This window comes from Tenrec ecaudatus, chromosome 3, assembly GCF_050624435.1.
Source record: "Tenrec ecaudatus isolate mTenEca1 chromosome 3, mTenEca1.hap1, whole genome shotgun sequence".
Taxonomy (NCBI): Eukaryota; Metazoa; Chordata; class Mammalia; order Afrosoricida; family Tenrecidae; genus Tenrec; species Tenrec ecaudatus.
Window position 1 is genome coordinate 44,486,376 of NC_134532.1, and position 22,041 is coordinate 44,508,416.

Below are 22,041 nucleotides of genomic sequence, written 5' to 3' on the forward strand. Positions count from 1 at the left end.
ATTGTCTGTTCCTATGCTTGGCCCAGGCCAAACTCTAACACCTCTTCCTCGGTTTTAAAACCTTTGTTACACTCACCCCAATGAAAGTTTTTCTTGTGGGGAATTTTCTCATATTTAACGAACTCAGACTTTTACATATAAGATTTTCCACATTTAATTCATGCAAAGGGCTTTTTTCCTTTGTGAAATCTCTGATGTGATGTAAGGCATCACATCTGGCTGAAAGCTTTAACACACTCACCACATACATAGGGTTTTTCTCCTGTGGATTTGTAGATGAGTTTTGAGATTTCCTTTTTGAATGAAGATTTTGCCACATTCACTACATATATGGGGTTTATCACAAGTATGAGTTCGCTGATGAACAGTGAGAACATCCTTCCTGATAAAGGCTTTGCCACATTCACCACATACATGGGGTTTCTCTCCAGTATGAGTTCGCTGATGAACAGTGAGAGCATTCTTCCAGATAAAGGCTTTTCCACATTCACCACATACATGTGGTTTCTCTCCAGTATGAGTTCGCTGATGAACAGTTAGACCCTCCTTCCTGAGAAAGGCTTTTCCACACTGACCACATACATGGGATTTCTCTCCAGTATGAGTTCGCTGATGAACAGTAAGCTTACTTTTGCTGATAAAAGTTTTTCCACATTGACCACATACATGAGGTTTCTCTCCAGTATGAGTTCGCTGATGAACAGTGAGAGCATTCTTCCAGATAAAGGCTTTTCCACATTCACCACATACATGTGGTTTCTCTCCAGTATGAGTTCGCTGATGAACAGTGAGAGCATTCTTCCTGAGAAAGGCTTTTCCACACTGACCACATACATGGGATTTCTCTCCAGTATGAGTTCGCTGATGAACAGTAAGCTTACTTTTGCTGATAAAAGTTTTTCCACATTGACCACATACATGAGGTTTCTCTCCAGTATGAGTTCGCTGATGAACAGTGAGAGCATCCTTCCTGAGAAAGGCTTTTCCACATTGACCACATACATGGGGTTTCTCTCCAGTATGAGTTCGCTGATGAACAGTGAGAGCATTCTTCCAGATAAAGGCTTTTCCACATTCACCACATACATGTGGTTTCTCTCCAGTATGAGTTCGCTGATGAACAGTTAGACCATCCTTCCTGAGAAAGGCTTTTCCACATTGACCACATACATGGGATTTCTCTCCAGTATGAGTTCGCTGATGAACAGTAAGCTTACTCTTCCAGATAAAAGTTTTTCCGCATTCACGACATACATGGGGTTTCTCTCCAGTATGAGTTCGCTGATGAACAGTGAGAGGATTCTTCAAGATAAAGCCTTTTCGACATTCACCACATACATGGGGTTTCTCTCCAGTATGAGTTTGCAGTAGAGCAGTGAGATCGCTCTTCCTGGTGAAGCCTTTCCCACATTCACTGCATACACAGGACATTCCTGCCACATGAGGTTCCTGATGTCCCTTAAGGTATGATACACTGTGAACACTTTTTCCACATTGCAATGATTTTCCTAGCTTTTGCCCTCCATGACTTCTTTGATAATGTGCATTGAGTTTGAACAGTTTCTTGAATTTTTGCCCACATTGACTGCATTCATAGTTATTATCTAATATACCAATAATCTGCTGCTCATAGAGCACAGAGTCCTCGATGAAGGTTATCCCACATTTATCGCCTGTGTGTGGTTTCTCAATTTCATCAGACTCCTGATGCTGACTGCATTGTGACTTCATGAGCCTGGGTGGTTCACACTCAGGGAATTTCATTTCAGTACAAAATTGCTCTTGTTCAATATGGCGAAAAGTTTTCTCATCTTCACTGAGCACAACTGACTTCTGTATTTTGTTCCTTCTGTTCTGATTTGATTCCAGAATGATTAAATCTAATTTTAAGATTTTTTCATGTAAGCCAAACATGTCATAATTTTCCTTTGGAAGAAAATTGTTTTTGTGCTGAGAAACAATACTTTCCAATGTATTGCATTTATAGCACCATTCCGTTCTGTCCATGCGTCTTTCACATTGCAAGTGGTCAAGCAAATGATCATCTTTCTGGATTTCTATAAAAGGAAAGAACATTGACTCTTTTCAACATCTTTACAATGGACACCTTAAAAATATGCATTGAAACAAAGTTGATCTTTAGTGACATCCCTGTTATATTAATATAAATAAAAGGCTATGATTAATGTTATTGCCCACTGGAAGAAACACAATTTTATAACAATTCAAATGGTAAAAAATTATTGTAGAAATCAGTTTGGATATGAAAGTGATGAATTAACACGGATTTGGTATTTGCTTAAAGAAGTACTTGAAAATGTTCAACAAACGTAATACAAGGAAGACAAGGAGACCAATAGACTGCAGGGGTGCTAAGGCTTGATAATTCCAGTTGGTAGAGGTCAGATATATTCACTCCATCACTCTTTACTGAAAGACAACTGAGTACTACATAAAGTTGGGAATGTGAAAAACGCAGAATGTTCAACTTGGGAGAAAACAATTTTCACAGGTATATGTGAAAGTTATTATGGTACGGAAACATTCTTTTTTTATGGAGCCTGTATTCTAGCTCACACCACTCATCTTTCAGTGTTATCTTGTGGTGGCTTGCATGTTTCTGTGATGCCAGAAGCACTGCCACCCAGTATTTCAAATACAAGCAAGACCACCCATGGTGCACAGGGATTAGTGGAATCTCCAGAAATAGGGGCTGGGAGGAAGTCTTGGTGATTTATCTAATTCTGGAACATGAACCCTTCAGATTTAATAGCAATGGGATAACACTGAAGAAGTACTAAATCCTCAAATTACAGTCAACGGTAATGATGTGGATGGAGGGGAGCTCTGGGGACCCTCAGTGGTTGACATGCCTTGACTGAAAATGAGAAAAAAAATAGCTACAAACATCCTCTAATAATTGGAAGTTGGAATATATGAAATTGTATCAAGAAAAAAGTCAAGTTGTCAAAACAAAATACAGTGTTTAAAAATTGATAATGTATGAGTTATTCAACTAAATAGACTGGAATTGGCTATTTTTAATCAGATAATCAAGTGCTTTATAAGGCTGAGGCTGACAAATTAAAGAAGACTGGCATCATATTCATCATCCAAAAGTACACTGCAAGATCTTCCCTGAAGTACCATTCTGTCAGTGGACGCTTAATACTCATATGCCTGCAAGGAAGACCAGTTACTACAAGTGTTATTACATTTGTGCACCAACTGTTTAAGCAAACATAAAGCATGGGATCCAGCCCCACAGTCGAAATGGCTCGTAGGAATAACGTGTGCAATTAAGGATGATAAAGCAGACAGCAAAACAGGGTAGAGTGGCTTCATCTCCGATGACGGAGTAAGATAGCGAGGTCATTTAACAGTGAGTTCTTATAGTAGCCAGGTGTGCAAGCCTCCAAAAGGCACAGGCACAACAGAACGGACAAGTGGAAATGTGGGCATATGTTGAACTCTTTTAGAACACTTTTTGAGAAGTATCAGGCTGTGGGAAACTGAAGACCAAGAAGGGAATGGATGCAGACCGATTCTTTATTCTCAGAATTAAAGAAGATTGCAAGGCCCGGTATCTGGTTGGAGGGAGGCATTCACATTTGTAAGTTAGAGAAGAGTCCCAGTCACATTGTCTTAATTAAAAATCATCCTCACAATATCCTCTCATTATCGTGCTACCTTAATGATGCCTCATACAAGCATCATTGCTATCTGCCACCAGCTTTAACTACAAGAACAGAAATGTTGTTATTGTTCTCCCTGCTCAGAGGCCAGTTTCTCCCCTTCACCTGCCCTCAGCCTCAGCACTGGTCTTAAGCTGCTCACCCAAATTAGTTCAGGGACCTGCAGGGTAAATATACTGCCTACCTTGTTATATAGGTAGGTGTCTGTAGGTGTAGGGGTGTGTGTGTGTGTGTGTGTGTGTGTGTGTGTGTGTGTGTGCAGGAGGTGGCTGCATGCCCTGAGACTATATAAATTGGTGAAATAATACAAAGCCTTTCTATATCTGCCCTTCAATTCCACAGCCATCCCTTAGGACCCATCCAGATGGCATTAAAGAGACAAATGGACAGTTGATTTCTTGAGTGATAGCGACAAAGGGAATCTGATTACTTTTAAAACTAGGCATCTTTTAGCTGAGTAGCAATAAGAAAGGCACCTGTAGGGGCTGTATACTAACATTTTTTTGGAGGGCAGTTATAGTGAAAACTCTATCTGGAGATTGTGCATTATCAGCTCTAGCTTTATCCTTGGGGCTGTGGAGGTTTTCTTCTAACATTAGTACTGGTTGTCCAAGCCCTGTGGTCAGGATATAGGGATAAGGCTCCTTACACTTTGATCCAGGTTGTTTTCCACAATAAATAAATTGAACGTGGGGGAAAGAGGGGATAAAGCGGAGCTAATATCAAAGAATTTAAGAAGAAAATGTTTTGAAACTGTGGTAGCAATTGGACAGCACTGCTGGATGTGACTGAACTGTGGAATGTTGTGATATCATTAAGATTTAAATATATATATAACATATATTTATTAAAATATATATTTAAGATTTAAATATATACACATATAATACATACATTATGTATAATATATACATACATAAATATATATGTATGTTTAGAATATGTCACATAACTTTTGCAGGCTGACATTGATCAACCATACAATCATGTACACTGATGATTGTAAAATTTGGGACCGGTATTAGTAATTGGAAAATTTGCCCTTACTGACAGAAATGACACATAAGTTTACTGATAAAATTTTGAGACCAATGATGAATTCACAGAAAATTCCTCATTAAACAACAGAAATGGAAACTGAACACATGGATCTTTCTGAATGGAACAAACAAAAATCAAATCAACCACATCTATTGAATGAAATGATGAAGAAGCTCATTAGTCAAAAAAGGCAAGACTGATGTCTGAAGACTAATGACTGAAACAAGGTGAGTTGTGGGATGACACCAAGGACAGCATCACACATATGGAAACAGAAAGACTACTCAAAAGATAGAAAATGAGAGCAATGTTGAATAGACAGAAAATGAGAGGACAATATTGAATATACTGTGCATTATATGAATAACAACCAAAAATATCTGTTGGAAGACATACAGCCGAACTGCTCTTTAAAAGCAGCAGAGGTCATTTTTCAGGCATTGGACCTGTTAAGAAGAAGGGGTGGGCCTAAGGAAGGCATACTTTACAGTAAGGAATATATAGCAGACATGCATTTAATAAAAAAAACATGAATGCAGGATATTAAAAATGCCCTTTGCACTTACAAAATTATTGGAGAAACAAATTTTTTAAAAATCTTACAAGTAGAAAAAAATTTGAGGTACAATGCTAAAATATGTCCTAAGCTGATAAGACTTTTCTTGCTAGAAAGATGATTTTAGATACTTGAAAATAACAGAAGTTATAAATTTGGTTCACCAAAAGAAGTAAAATATAGAGAAATACGTCCATTAAAGAATTCCAACAGAGAAGGCAATTTGACCATCTCTATTAGAAAACAGAAAGAACTTATTTCACCAGAATGAAGAAAACTTTAAAGGGACAAGAGAACCAATGAGAAAATGGACACCAAAACCTTTAGGGAAAGCTAAGGAAGCACAAAGGAGACCCGTTTATGGTGAGAGCTCAAGATGCAAGATGGTGCTGCATACTACAAAGGGCAATCTGTTCTTAGTCAGTAGGGGAGGAATGTGCTGTATTCAGAGGACAGTTACAAATTCAGAGATCTCTGGAGAGAAGTTTGCAAGATGGATTTTCATAATAAGGTAGAAGCATGTAAAAGGGGAAGTTTTGAGAATCTTAAAAGAAAATTATAGAAGCAAACATACAATAGTATAAATCAAATAAATGGAAATCTAATCTCATAAGAGCTACAGAAGTACTTCTCTCAACTTCTAGGAAAAGTGACCTCTCACGCTTGAAGAAGCACACACTTTTATGCATTTTCCAATACCTACCATGGATGTGAGGCCTTCTGCCAGATGAATCAACTCTGCCAGCCAATTTCCCTTAAGGTATTTTAACCACACCTCTGAAAAATTCCACTACAGCTTGTTTCTAATACCGACCAAAGTTTCTCCTTGTTGGAAGTGAAAGTTTCTCAGTGTCAACCAGATAACAGGTTTATGAGAAATTACAGAATATTAGACACACCAAAATTAGCCTAAAGTTTGTAAATCCTGAAGAATGTTGTATTTCTAGGAAGCTCATATTCAAAGGAACAAAATAAAGGGTGCTCTCTCAAGGATAGAAGACCTTACCCATTAACTTAGGACCAGAGAATGCAATGAGAATCTACTTCCTTGGGAACACCACAGACATTGGTAGGAAAAGCCAGTGACGAGATCAACGACTTGAGAATTCTCCTCACCAATGAAAACCAGGTTGCAATAGTTCTCCAACATCACATCCTGATATAGGGTCTTCTGAGCAGGGTTCAGGAGCTGCCATTCCTCCCAGGTGAACTTTACAGCCACATCATTGAATGTCAGTGATTCCTGTAGTACGTGGAGTCTATTTAATGATGTATTTTTCATTTGAAGATTTTAAAAAAATATCTTACAGTAAAGAAAGCAAAACAGTAATGAAAACTGTACATTCCATAATGTGTAGTAAACTGAGAACTTGGTAGAAAGTGTATTTGACCTTATTTCGACATTGGCAACCATGGGGATGGAAAACTAGCCCTATTTTCACAAAGATCTCCATTGTTCTAGAAATTAATGTTTTCATATACACATTCTCCAGGTCAAATAATGTGCTCCCCTAACAATAGTTCTCCATTAAGGAGCAGTCTTAAAGGAGCTCCCATAGTAGATGAATCATTTCTGTGCCTGGCTACTTCATGGCGCCTCAAGGTTATCTGTAGATCAGAGCAATCAGATTCTGAGGCCAACCCATCATAAATGTAGCAAATACCTGGGGAGGGCTCAGGGAGGTTTTGAAGTCAACTAACACTAGGTAAAGATGGTGACTCACCATCTTGCTTCTTTATTATGTTACCCACTTATGATATTACCCATTGACAACGTATACACTAATTCCATGACGTGCATTCCTTATGGAAAGATCTGTAAGCTCAATTATATAGACCCATTAGAAAATACATTCACTTTCTCAGTCCTCACATGGATGAGGAGCCCCTGTACCCCACTGTCTGCTCTCTGACTTCAATATTTGCCACAATTGCAATATCACTCCTGAGGATCACCATTTGAGTGCTGGAACCACCATGCTCCAAAATAATGCACCCACTCATAAAATTAGAATGTTGAGTACCAGTGAAATTATCTGAATGAGCTAGATATGGCTCAGATTTATATTCACACAAAGTAGATAAAAATGCCTCAGATTTATTTCACACAACGTAGATTTATATTCTCTATATTAACAAACAAGTTTACAGTACATTGCGAAATGGAATGAGGAGCTCTAGCAGTATCACCATTATAAGAGGCTCTGTACCTTCAGTGGCAATAGGTATCAGGAACAGTTCAGATGGGGGTGGTCAACCATACCTCAGCTCTCCCACATATTTGGTCAATGCTCACACAAGTCATTCCTCCCACTCCACTCTTTGTCTGATACCAAATTACATGTTGTTACCAAATAAAACTTTACCAAATAGATCAAAGTCGTCTAAAATGAACAAGGTATAATCTGGGATCAGGAACAAGAAGCTATAACTCAGAACCATTATCAGAATAATCATAGGCAATACCTCCCTTCCTGAATGCAGAACAACTTTCTACATTCTTAAAGGACAGCTTAGCAAAATCTACTCTTGACAACATTAGGACAAATTCTTCTCAGACAACTCTGTCTTAACTTTAATTGTAACTTCCTCTTGAACCTGCCATCTTTGACCACATTCTCTCCAAGAGTCCCCTACTAGCTCTAATGCCATTGGGTGGACCTCTGGAGCCCTCATAATATTGCCTAAGCAGGGAAGGTGCTAGATTTGGCCAAGAAGCCATCATCTCAAGAGGGAGAGATAGAATTTCCTGCAGGCATGCTGTGGTGAGAGAGAGTGAGCCACATTTGGTTTTGTTAGCCCCTGCAGCCACAGAGTTCAGAATGAACTCATGGATTAGGGATTTGCCAGCTTCAAAAAATTTATGAGCCATTTTCTTGAATGGCATCTAGAGCTGCCTGTGTGACCTGACTTGAGAGCTTCCTCCACTCCATGGATTCCTCACTCCCTGCAACCTATTAGCTGACCAGATTCAACAACTTCATTTTGTGATGCAGTGGACTGTTGTCTGATCTGATGATGTGGTTCATCAGCCTTTGCAAACACATTAATGAGGAGAAACCTCCAGAGTGATATCTGATCTGTGTATAGATTTGGGACACACCATCTTCCACATCTTGAAGAGGGGTTTATTTACTTTGTGACTATTTAGTTTTTTGAGATGCTGCAGAGGAAATCATGGACCATCTTGAACCTCTACCTCGTAGGGACTGGTCTACTGCTGCTCCTTCAAAATGATCTGTACTATTCATGGGTCAAGAGCTGCCCCAATGGAGACAATGACCAGGGTAGAAGGGACTCAGTGACAGAGCCAATGGTGACAGGTCCAGAAAGGGCTTTTCAGTGGGACAGGCAGGCAAGATCAAGAAGAGGATATCCAAAAGGAGTTGAGAGGAGCCTATAAAGATAGAACTAACAAATGAGGCTATGTTTAGAAGGAAAAATGTCTAATAGGGGAAAACAGGGAAAACAGACCTTCCCTGAAGAAGAGCAAATGTGCCTACATGGTCCTTTAATATGAATGCCAATGTGTAGCCTATTAATTCTGATACCAAATTACATTGTTACCGAACAAAACTGGTACCTGTGACTCTGGACTGTAATTAGTCCATGGCCACTGCATAAAATTAATGAGCTGAGTAGGAGAGGGCTGTGACAAAGATACTGGTGTCATAACTGGAAAACTACTGTAGGGTACAAGTGTGTTTAAACACTGCCTCATACAGGTATGTTTAAGCTCTGCCTCATTGATGGTTGATGCTGCATCTATAGTTAGAGGAGGTGAGATGCTGTCAACTATTTTTAAGCCAGTATTGCTACAAGACCCATTTTAGTTGCATTAATGAGAATGTTGCTGTTTGGGAGAGTATGTAACATATCACCTCCAGAAAGAAGCATTAAAGAAACTTAATCAGACAAAAATCCCATGGAATAGTGAACTCTCCTAAAGAAGTGAATTTATTTCTCCTTAAAAAGTATGCATAGCATAAAACTTCAATGATTTTCAGGAGCTGGCCATAGAATAATGAATTATGAGTTGGAAGATGTCATCCAAAGCATCCTCAGTTATGTATTATGTTGAATATCAATAGTTCAGTGTTAATCCTATGATCAATATATTCCTAATCTTCTCTAGCAAAATGTTGAAGTCAGAGTCAAAGTTTATCTCTAATTTCTAATATTTCAAGTCTCCACTTTTCCAATGAACCGAATCAGTATTATAAAGGTTCTTCAATTCCAGTAGGAAATACAGAAAAGGATAAAACACATCAGAATCACCTGAGCCTTGGTCATTTTCTTTGGTCCTTAGGGCACTGCAGGCAACTGGGATGTTCTGTTTGTCTTATCTGGATCAGGTCTAATGATGCTCACAAATTTCAATCTCTAATGAGGACATCCCAAAAGTAATAATACCAGGCACTTCTTCCTCCTTCTTCTAAGCTGCTGGTGATGCACCATCTGCAGGCTGATGGGAGAATACAATGTGAGTAACACATAACTTGTAGTTCCAGATGCTGTTACTGTTCTCTCTTTCTTAACACACAATGTTCTCAATACCATTAATGGTGCCCTTATTGTGTGAGGGTAAGCATGCTTATACCACGAGCAATAAAATCTAAAACTAATAATTTTCAGACATGTGAATAAAAGATGAATTTACAACAAATAGAGATTGGGTAATCAAATATAAACGTCAGCAAAATAAAGAAAAAAGATCAATTACCTCACAGCATACAAAAATATCAATTCCTTACTGTGTGACTCTCAAGGAGAATGGCAAATTAGGGAACCTTGAAGATGATTGTTAATTAAAGCATCTGGAAACATTTAAATGGGTTATATAAAGAGCTATTATGAACTAAAGATTGACCAGAGGTACTATGTAGAATTCAGCCCAAGAGAGTTGCTTAGAGGGAAATTGAACAATGCTGGAGCTCAGGTGGTACACCATAAAGAAAAGTAGGCACAGACTCACAGGGTTTTGAGGGGCTGGGGGATTTTGGCTTAACTCAGTGGAGGCCAGCTGGGGCTTGACCTAGGCCCTACCACTTTTTCTGCTGGAGCCCAGGACCATTTGGATAATGTAGGGTGGATTGCGGCAAGGACTGGACCCTTGCGGCTCCTCTCTGTCCCCCACCCTCGGGCTTGGAGGGCTGTAGGGCTGTGCAGGGACCTTTTCTAAACACAGCCATGGCTTGCCAGCTGCCTCTTAGGAGCAGGGACAAAGCGTGTGCAGCTCCATTGGAGGGGATTGCAACTCAGATACATTGTTGTTTTGTTTCCATCTCTTCCCTATATCCCCCTTCCTCCACCCCACACAGGCCCAGAGGGCTTGCCTTTTAACTATTTTTCTCCTCTTTGTCTCTTTCTTGGTCTCTCACACACTACTGCTAGCCTCCAGACCACCCCCCTTAGCCTATGCTGCAACACACCCAGGTAGGTGACCTCCACCAGGGGATACTCTGCTCAACTCCTTACTGGGGAATTACTGCCTGTGTGCCAGGGGACATAAGACAGCACAGCCAACACTCCTTAACGCTGAGGCAGAAACCCAAAAGCAGGGAACCCTTCTGGGTCACTCCCCAGAGAGGGAAGCCACAGGAGGATAAAGTGGTCGTTTAATTCCATAGTGAAATAAGCTATAAGCAGTTCAAAGAAATACTCCCACAAGTCTCCCAGAGAGAGCCAGTGGCCTTCGACTCCCTGAAAAATGGCACCTGGCTCATCTAAAACAGCACAATGCAAACAGCCATTAGCCCCAACGACCTCAATGTAAAAACGGGAGAAACTAAAGGCAATGCCAGAAGATGTCCTAAACATAATGACACGCATAGAGGAAACAGGCATTGAGCTGCCACGGAAAGAAATTTTCAGAATGCTACTTGGAGTCATAGAGGATATGACTGAAACAATACAGAAAAAGGGTGAAATGACAAAAGAGATAAAAGCCATAAATCAAAGAGAAATACAGGAGCTTATGGAGGAGATAACAAAAACGAGTAGCAAACTCACGGATGTCGAGAAGCGACTGGAGGAATCAGAGAACCACATCAAACGCGAACAAAACTCTGATCAGATTATCAGAGAAGCTGGGGGTGAATACTTGATGGCAAGGGGAGGGACTAAGGGTATACATGTGACAAGAAAGGCAGCTCCCTAGACTCAATATGGTAGCCTAACCTTGATCTCCCTTCAGTGGCTTGACCTCCCTGGGTTCTCCTTCAGAGAGAAACAATTTACTACTCTCCTTATCAGAAGGGACTTGGCTCTGCTTGTTGTGGGATAAACAGTGGTGTCTGCTTGTTCTGAATGGCTGATAACCCTTAGGGAGAATATCCCCTGACCTATTTCTGTTGACCCCCAAGTGTAGTCATTTGACAGATGTAACAAGCAACTAAGTTTGGCATTTATTTGGGGGAGACAACTTGGGAGAAATCCTCTGTTCCCCTCCAGACATTGTGCTTGGTAAGGAAGAGAGAAGTAAAAAAGAGAAAGGCCTTCCAACAAAATGGATCGACACAGGGGCTCAAACATTGGAACATTTGTGAGGGTGGTGCAGGACAGGGCAGTGTGTCATGCTGTTATATAGAGGGTTTTAGGGGATTGGAATGGACACAACGACACCTAACAACAACATGGTAGAGGCTGCACTTGGATGCTAATATTTCACAGCATCGCCAACTAGCTATAATATAAAGTCACATGAACTGCATGGTCAATCTACAATTCTGCTACAACAGTGTAACATAATGTCGATCTAATAAGCCTTTCAAAATCTCATCTATAGCAATGCATCAGGTGACATGTTTTAAAGCCAAAATTTCATTCCTTTATGATGAACAAAAACAAAGTGCAGTGCTGTCAGTTAAATTCTACCTCATTTTGACCTTCTAACAGGGAATGAAACTGTTCATTAGTTTTTCCAACACTGTAAATCGTTATGAGCACAAATAGTCTCACTTCCCTCCCTTGATGGGTGTGGTATGCTGGAGTCTCAGAGGGTCTGACCAGCAAGGAATCGATTAAACCAGTGAACCACTAGGGTCTCTTTCACACAACACGTTCATTATAAACACTGCATTTATTCAGCAACCACGATTCTGAAGCAATTTCCAAAGAGATTTCGACACATTGGCTCATTTAGTCCTCTTGTCTCTTGTGGCTTCCAATGGGATACAGCTGAGGAAAGTCACGAGCCATTAAGTCCATGTTCTGTATTGCTCAAATGGTAAGTTGTTGAATCAAGTCAGCATGCAGGTCCATGTGTCTACCTACAACTAAGTGCCTGGCAACTACATTTCTGTTCACATGCCAATAGTTTATATTCTGTAAGTCATCAGTTACAGAGATGATCTAGACATCTTCTGAATAGCACAAAGAGGAGACAAAGAAAACAATCTATTCAATTCAGGTAACTGGAACTCAATTTCCTGGAAAAGCCAGGACTCTCAGACAATACAGCTTACCTCAGGCCCATACAGCTGGCTCTTGCATTTATTAGACTGATTGAAATAATATAACACCTTGGCAAAGCATGGAAGAAATCAAAAGAAAACAAGACCAATCTGCTCAGAGAGGGCACACCATTCCCAAACCAACAGAGTTCCACCCTGGACACAGGAGGTGGCTATGAGTTAAAAATGACTCCACAGCAACTACTAAGAACAGAAGGACAAGGTCAAATAGTAACAACTTGTATGAGAAATGCAACAAAGGTGGAGCCTGAGCATTAACACATGCATATTTACATTTCGTGAGCTAGTGTAGGAGAAATAAAATGATCACTTTAGGAAACACTAGCCAGAAAACCCTGGTATGATAAGTAAATTCTAACAACATGGGACGGTTCTGTGATGAGTTTGCAAATGCTCAGTTAGATTTCCGTTCCTCAAACATACAAGCAAAGGAGTCAAAGAGCACCCAGGTCTTCATGGGCAGGAGAGGGAAGCTCCATGGTCACCCACCAAATGAAAAGCTCATTAGCAATAAGCATTCATGGAAGATTCTGCACAAGAAAAATAAATGGAGCATGAAGAAGCACTAGCAAGAAAGTAAAACAAAAGAAACAATAGTGCACTATTTAAAAGAAATTCAAAGTAGGACTTATGACCAATACGTGAAGAGCCCCAAGTCACCATTCCAGTCTCAGAGAAAAAAAGCAGACCATGTTGAAGTCAGAGTATGTCACAGGGCATGTTTTTCTTCCTGTTGCACATTTAAAAAAAAAACAGTCATTGGGTCAATTCTGACTCAAAACATCCCTAAAGAGCAGACTAGAACAGGCCCTGTGTTTTTCTGAAACCACAACCCTTTAAGGGAGTAGAAAGTCTCACCTTTCTACTGTGGACCAGTTAGTGGCTTTGAATGGCTGAACATGTGGGTACATGTTCAATACATAGCCCCCTACAACACCAACTCAACATAGTCCACTACCTCATCAACTCAACACATAGCACACTACATCACCAACTCAACACACAGCCCACTACCTCACCAACTCAACACATAGCCCACTACCTCACCATGGGTTCACACTGTTGTTATAAAGCAACAGTGAGAAAACTAGATGGCAACTAACATCAAGAAAGGCATTCTCTTAAATGCCTCGAATTAATTAGTCTAGTTAGGGCCCAGAGCAAACATCTGTCCTCAAAACAGAAGGGAGGTGAACATAGGTACTCGCTCAGCTGATTTCCACTGTGAAATCATTCTCTGTACCTGCCTATGGGGCCCTTTTGTTCAGTGGTGGTTTTAATCATCTGCCCTTACTAGTCTAATCAATTGAATTCATTGTTAACAGTGATTTGAAGGACGTGATGGACTTAACTAAGGGATAGCCCAAAAGACTTTGCTCCAGGAGGACAAAATACCAGACCACAGGGCATCAGGTGGGGGTGTACTTGTTATGTTTTAAGGATAGGCAAACCCCAGGTTGACCAAATAAATTTTAATAAGGATAAAGATGTCAGAAAGGTGTATCACTGATACTTCAATGAAGAAATGCAAACAAGACTAAAATCAATAAAAAAGTAGCATGTTCCAAAACAACTCTCCTCCACAAATAATCAGTTCCCAAAACTGTCACAAATTTTTTTTGCACTTCACAAGAGTCCACAAAAACATGAATCTAATTGCATTTAGCCTCAAATAGCTAATAAGGGGTCAAGAACAAGGGCTGGCGTTGTCCACACATAACTCCCTGCCACCACATCTGGTCCAACTCACAGCAGAGCTATCACACAGAGCAGAACTCCCTGTAGGACTCCCACGCCTGCACATCTTTTCTGGAGCAGGCAGACTCATCTTCTCTGCACATTTCTGGTGAGTGTGCACAGCTGCCCTTGCAGTCAGCAGCCCAATTTTTAACCCACTGTGACAAAAGCGTTCCTTTCTTCATATACCCCATATGCAATAAAGTATCATTATAGGAACACATGAAAGACCTACAGAAAAAGAAAAGCAGCCCCACAAAGGCCCACCAATTTGTAAGGGAAGCTAATTCCTGAGACATCAGGCCACACAGGGCTCTGCCTGCAAGCACTCACACTTCAAGATGCAGGTCCTTAAATGCAGTCCCTGAGTAGTGAGAGCAACTGAGTGCTCAGCTACCAAACAAAAGATTAGAGACTGAAGGCAGCCTTAGAAGAAATCAGCCAACTTCTGAAGTTAGCCAATGAAAATCTTATGGAATATAATTTTACTCTGAAACCACATATGGTCACCATATAGAATCATATAGTAGGCAAAATGATTGATATTTACCAAACTATTACCTAATTGAGATACAAGGAGCTCATTGGTAGCCAATCATTCATGCCATATTCATGAAAGCACAAGGGGCTTTCAAAAAGGTCATGAAAAATGGAATAAAGATAATGGAATTTATCCATGAAATTTTTGAAGCTACTGCATAGCTGTTCCTAATAGATTATGCTAAACAGAATAATGTAATACATTTGTAATAATTTCTCAAATATTGTACATCTTAAAAATCTTTAGGATACCTGTTCATCTTCCATGAAAATTCAGGAAGAATATTAAGCTATTTACATATAACACCTCTCTTGAAGATCTATTAAAGTTGATATTAATTTTAATCTCTAGCTATGGTAAAGAGACCAGTTAGGTTACAGTATATTTGTAGAATTCACATACAAACTTGATAGTTGAAAATTAACAGAATGACTTTATTTTTCTGGGTCCTGCAAATTTTACAAATTCAACTCTGTGGTTTCTCATGTTATAATTAGAAACTCAAACTCATTTTTTACTTTAGAGTTTTTCTTCTCTAAAAGATTTCCAACTTACAGAGGTTCTGGCTTTCCTAAGTGTGTATACATGCATGCATGTGTGCCTTGCTTCGTTTTTGATGTCCCTGAGCATTACAGATGGTTAACATGGATAGGTGTTCATGGAGAGATTGGAAGTTGGTGTCTCATCAGAGTCTCCAGGGAAGAAAGTCTGAGTGAGGCACTTTGAGAAACCAGTCACTGAAACACCTCTGCAACATCCCTGTGCTCTGACACACCAGGAGTCTCCAGGAGTTGGTGTGGATTTGATGGCATCTGCTTGATTTGACTCATTCCCAGGGGGAAAAATGAATTCTGGCTTCATTTGCTACCCTCAAGGCTGGCAGTTCAACCCCACCAGCAGATCTAAAAGAAAAATATGAGGCTGATTGCTCCTTTATAGATCTCAGACACCTATAGAGGAACACTATGAGTCAGAATTGACTTGGTGGCAGTGAGTTAGTTTTGGGGGGTTAGGGACAATGAATGTTTCTAGGTGGCACCAGCAGATTGGACTGTTCCACTGAGGATTGATGAGGTAAACTCAGCCTGCATTATGGTGTAAGAACAGATCTGCCTCCACTATCATGATGTTCGAGAAACAATATGGAACTGTTCTGCTCTATAACACATGACATAGCCATGATATGGAACTAAATCCATGGCACCTAACCAAAGGGGAAATGGAACATGATGAGCGCATATCCTGTCTATGTATGCACATGGATATTGTGTTGAAAATATGACTAAATCAGAAACAAACACAATTCCCATTAAGAATCACCATGTCTATAATGAATAGCATGTCAGTGTGGCCTATCTAAGTTAGTCCGTGAAGAAGCCCCACTGCTCCAGTGGTTAAAGGACTGGGAGGTCCATGAAATGAAAGCAGTTGTGTTCTATGAGGTGGCCATCTGGTAACACACGATTATAGTCTAGAAACCCCAAGGAGGAGTTTAAGGTGCTATGGCATCACTCACAGAATCCACCGTAGTGCAGTGGACAAAACAAGCCTCTTATCAAGAACATATGGATAAAAGACTAGAACATTTAAGCATTACCATGCACGGACACATAGAAAATGGTATCTTATTTCAAATAAGATCCTATCTTACTATATATAAGAGTTATATATTTGGATGTTGCCTTATATTAGAAATAATTATGACACAATTTTAAAAATGAAGAGCTACTAGTAGGACACATTTCTTGTACAGAAATGCAAACAGATTGAAAAGACAGCTAACTTATGAAAAAAATAAATCAAAAGGATAAAAATAATTTATATACTTAGAATTTGGTTCCAAGAAACTGTTATATCCAGGTCTGAAGACTAATCAGGGCCACACAGAAAAGGATGAAATCAAAAGCTTTACTGGAGCTGGCCACCAGAAAACAGCTAGGGTTCCATACATCCGGGCCCCAAGCACACTACTCGAACTCTGGTTTATAAAGCAACAAACCCTGGACAGGTGGGAACACTTTCCGCCTCCAATCACAACTACACAGGCTGACGAGGCAGGATGGAGCAGCTAGGAAACTTCCTGCAGGTATTCAATATGGGCATAGGCAACAGCCCACTAAAATTTTGAATCTAGTGGGTCTGGGGACCAATGTAGAAATAGCAAGCTTAAGTAATGGAAAAGTAGAGAGATGAGTGTCAGCAGGTTAGCAAATGAGACTTAAGTATGCAGCCCTTAGGATGTGGATGTATGTCCACCATTAATGATTTCAAAATCAGTCATGTGGGGAGAGGGGTGGGGTGGGGGATGGGGACCAACTCAATTAAGCATAAGCAAGAAAATACAAAGCTAAATTCAACTGGTTAATTAATAAACACCAGGATATTTCAAAACGTTTTCTGTATCCACTAGGACAAATGACCGATTTAAATTCTATGTAACTGTGAAAATAACTCAAATTTTTTAAAAAGTGCTGATCTTGAGGGCATGTGCCACTAAAATATACCAATTCTCACACATAGTGACACTATAGGGTAGTGTAGAACTGCCCGGTGGATTTTCAACACTGAAACACTACAGGTGAAGAAAATCTATTATTTCTCCAGATTAATACAGAGAAGGACCTGAAAATAAATAAAATAATTGCTAGATTCTGCAAATCAAAAGGATGACAAGGGAAACCAAAATTCTCTATTAAGAAAATTAGTGGATATTAAATCTGGGCCAGCAATACTCTAAGAGCGAAGAGGGATGATAACGGGGTGTTGGCAGGGGTGGAAGAGCGCAGTGTTAGAGAGATGAGCCATTAACACAACCAATCTCTGAGGTGAGGCTTATTAGGGGAAACATCCCCACGTGGGACTCTTCACACTCCAAGTGGAAAGAAAGCTACAGCAGCAGCACACAAATCTCAGGAGCTCTATTAGAGATAGAGCACCCTGAGAGGTGAAAACTGAGTTGCAGAGCAGAGATTGAATTCAGCCAGGAATGTGAAGTTAAGAAAGGCTTTATTTAGGCAGGGAAAGAAATTGCAGGCAGATTCCACAATCCAAGGAGCTAGGTCAAGGAGTATGTGTTGATAAGGGGAACGCTTTTAGCGCTACAGCTGCAAGGCCTTGAGTCAGGATGTCTCTGTGAATAAATCATGTTGGTTTTCTGCAGACCTGCTTCCCAGAATGCTGGGGGAAGAGGCTTTGTCTCTTGTAAGACTTAATAAATGTTAACCCTAAATGATATTTGAGATTGGAATTCCATTTTACAGTCTAAAGCAGAGCACAAGCTAGCCTCCGATGGGCAGAAATGGTTGAGGGACATGCAGTCAAGATCAGGGTAAAGAGGAGATCCTCTTCAAATAGAGCTCAAAGAGAACATTTATTAAATCTATGAGACAAAGACAACGCAAAGACACACACACATCCTCTGGATGAGGGAATTCACCACCAACAGGAAGTGGAAATGGCTTCCCTGGTTCCCAATTCAGATGTGAGATGAAGAAGGTGTGGGGGAGGGGGAGGGCAAAGGAAATTGTCACAAAAGCATGATTGGTGGCCAATCAGTCCATCACACTGACAGACATTCCATCCTTAGATAGCGGGTTTAGAAGATGGGTCCAGGGCCTCCTGACCAATGCAGTCCAGGCAAGGGGGATAGCACATGGCTCCCTGTCTAGGAGACCCCCTGTACTGTCTCCAGTTTGGTGACCGCCATCAAGGGCACACACACAGGCAAACCTCCAAGAGAGACTGCCCCTCCCTGGTCTGAGTGGGGAGGTGAAGGTCAGCCACACCCCAAAGCCCTCTGCCTGAGGGCCAGACTACCTACTACCTTGTTTCCTGGGCAGAAAGCATTCAGTGGAGGCTTATTCTATGTGGGGCTCTGCAATCCACATGAGGACTTATCTATGCGGGGATTTGGGGCTGTCACTGCTCTGGTGCCCTTTTGCAAAGCAAGGTGCTGAGAAGTTAAGCTCTAATACAGACCTCGGTCATCAGTGGGGTGGCCTGATGACTGCAAGGCTGCCTCTCCTTTCAGTAAAGGCCACTCTGGGGTCCCCATGCTCTCATGCCCGCGACCTGACATGGAAGGGAGCCACCCCAGGCAAGAACCCACCCCCAATCACGTCTTTCTGGGGTAGAGCTGAGGGTGCAGGAGGAGCTCTGAGCAAAAAAAAGACGCCCGAGTATTCCCAGCCCCAAAGGCTGAGGCCTGTAGCCAGCTCAGAAAGGATTTAACAGGAATTGTCCCAGGGGTCGCAGTGAGCTGGAACACTGGCGGACAGGGTGCGGGAACTGTAATTTCCCCTGGAACCCAGACACAGTTGGGGACGCCAGGCCTGCGGGGATTCCGTGCCTGGGATCAGCCCAGAAACACAGAAACTCACTTACCCTTAGAAACTCATGGATGCTCACAGGATCCTTCTCACTCAGAGGAAATGGAGTCAGCAGGAAACTCTTATCACCTGGGGAGGGGGTGGGGTGGTGTCTGTGCGAAGGGGCGGGGCCTGGAGATAATGAGGGCGGCCTGGAGGGAGGGGCCTGGAGGGAGGGGCCTGGAGGGAGGGGCCTGGAGGGAGGGGCCTGGAGGGAGGGGCCTGGAGGGAGGGGCCTGGAGGGAGGGGCCTGGAGGTGAGGCTCAGGGCTAAGGATCCATTCTTAGTTTCTTCTTAGTCTGGAAATCCTGCAGAAACCTGTGCCATTTGGGTGCTCCTGCTTGTATTTGAAACGCGTTTGCTTTTGAATCACAGCAACACACAAGCCCAGACAGAAAGACAAACTGTAAGAAAAGTGGTGGGTGGAAGGCATACTTTCCAAGTGGAAATTACCCCTGAGAGACACTCCAGCACCTAGGGCCACAGAGACACCCACTTCACTTGATAGGATCTGATTCCATCTGCTGCACTTGACCACCTCAATTCTGGCGTCCACCTGAACGCCTCTCAACCACCCAACTCAAAGAACAGGCCTAAGCCCTGTAGAATCAAGAGGCACAACGGGGAGACCCTTCTCAACCTGCTTCATCCTCAGACACGGATTTCAGGTCCTGCTCCCTGTGCTACAACACGCACCCGAGACTCCTGTCCCTTGATGCATGCCCAGTGAGCATCAAGATGGGAATTCCTGAAAATGCCACAGTTGTCCAGTTGTCATCTCCTCTTCCTCTCCTTCTCCTCCCCAGCTCTCTCCCTCTCCTCACTGCTAAAGATCTATTTCCCCATAATCTGTGGGTTCTGTATGACTCTTTCGATGAAACTTTCTGTGTGAATAAGTGTCTTATTTTCAGCAAGTTCCAGTCAACAAATTGTCCTTCACGGACAGTGTTTCCTTTAATACATTTCATATGTTGAGGTCTCTCCTAGCTACTTCTGTGTCATTGAGTGTTTTTATCAGGAATGGGTGTTAGATATTGTCAAATGCCCTTTCTGCACCTATTAATATGATCGTATGTTTCTTATCCTTAGTCTGTTTATGTAGTTGGTTACATAATAGTTTTTATAATACTGAATCATATTTGCGTCCCTGGTAATAATCCCACTGAGTCAAGTTGAAATATGAACTCAAAGTCAAGGACAGGTGCTCTCAAACTCAATCCATCCCATTTCCACAAATGTAGATATACACTGCTCTGATATATGATCTAATCACTCTTCTAATCCAATAAAATTGTGTAATCATGAAATATGTTGCTTTAGTATTAAAACACCAGTATAATATATCCTGTTGTGGTGTGTTTTATAAATAATTTTACCCTATATACTCTGTAGTCTTAAAATTTTCTTTTGTAGTTCCTCAGGCATTAAAGTAATAAATAAATAAAGTTTCTCATACCAATCTACTACCCTTGTTCAATTTTGTCCTTGATTATTGCTTCATCTTGCAGGTATATATATTAAAATCATGATTATATATTTTCAACAATGATTCTAGAATGATTATTACTTTATTGCTTATTTAAAGAAGAAGCACTCTAACATTTCAGTACTTATACAAGGGAGGTGGTCGTTAGGGGTCACTCAGTGAGTTCCAAATCATAGTGACCCCATGTGCCACAGGGAGAAACACTGTCCTGTCCTGGATCAGCCTCAGATTGTTCTTATATTTGAGCCCGTTGTTTTAGCCTTTGTCAATCTAAAAAGTTTTCCTCTTGTTTGCTTCCCCTCTACCAAGCACCACGGTTGCAGTGATTTATCTCTTGTATTTGTCTCTGGTTTGCAAATACACAAAAACTCTAAGGTTTTACTTATATGGCATAAGAGAATGCATTTAAAAGAACAATAAAGTCAGAGCTGTCATGTGAATTCTGACTCATAGAACCATAGGGAGCAGAGTAAAAGCTCCTTAGGCTTTTGTTTTTTATATTTTATAAACCATAATGTTTCATCTTTACCACAGCAGGTAGTGTCCTTATAAAAATAGTCCAAAAGCAAGCAGGTGCTGTAGTGGTTTATTTTCGTGGTCCTCACACGTGGGTAAGCTCCAAATGGAAGTTAAATTGTACTTGAGTATCCAAGAGATGAAGAAAATATTCCTTTTATTTTGTATAAAATTAAAATTGTGTTGTATGGTATGAGTTGGGGGGTGCCAGCCCCCCACAAGTAATCATGGGTTCAGTAAGAACAATTGCATGGTTGAGATATATAAGTATTATATTAAAGTCATCAAGAACATGAGAGCTAGAAGAGAGAGTCAAATAATAGAGTCAGACACACATTTCATGGTAGCATTGCTCACCTCAGTGCCTCTTGGTGATCCACATGGAGAGAGGGGGAAGGGAAGGAAGACAGAAGGACAAGGGGAAAGGGAGGGAGGATGGGAGAGAAGAGAAGAGCAGAGAGAAAGAGAGAGAGAGAGAGACATAGAGAGAGAGAGAGAGAGATCACTGCTAATCCAGGCCTATATACCTTTTGGGGGCATGCAAGCCCACTGATTACAGGTAAAGACATACGTCACAGGAAGAATTTGCCCTATAGGTTATACAGCAGTGAGAAGGGGTGGTCTAGG

General features: G+C 41.1%; 1 protein-coding gene across 1 annotated transcript; it reads right to left on the minus strand.

Annotated features, from left to right (window-relative positions):
• Positions 1-209: 209 nt before the first annotated feature.
• Positions 210-7,597, minus strand: LOC142442253 (uncharacterized). Its single transcript, XM_075543517.1, is given in 3 exon segments — positions 210-264; positions 266-1,623; positions 7,556-7,597. Coding segments are annotated over 3 exon segments (1,455 nt in total).
• Between the last annotated feature and the right edge of the window lie 14,444 nt (positions 7,598-22,041).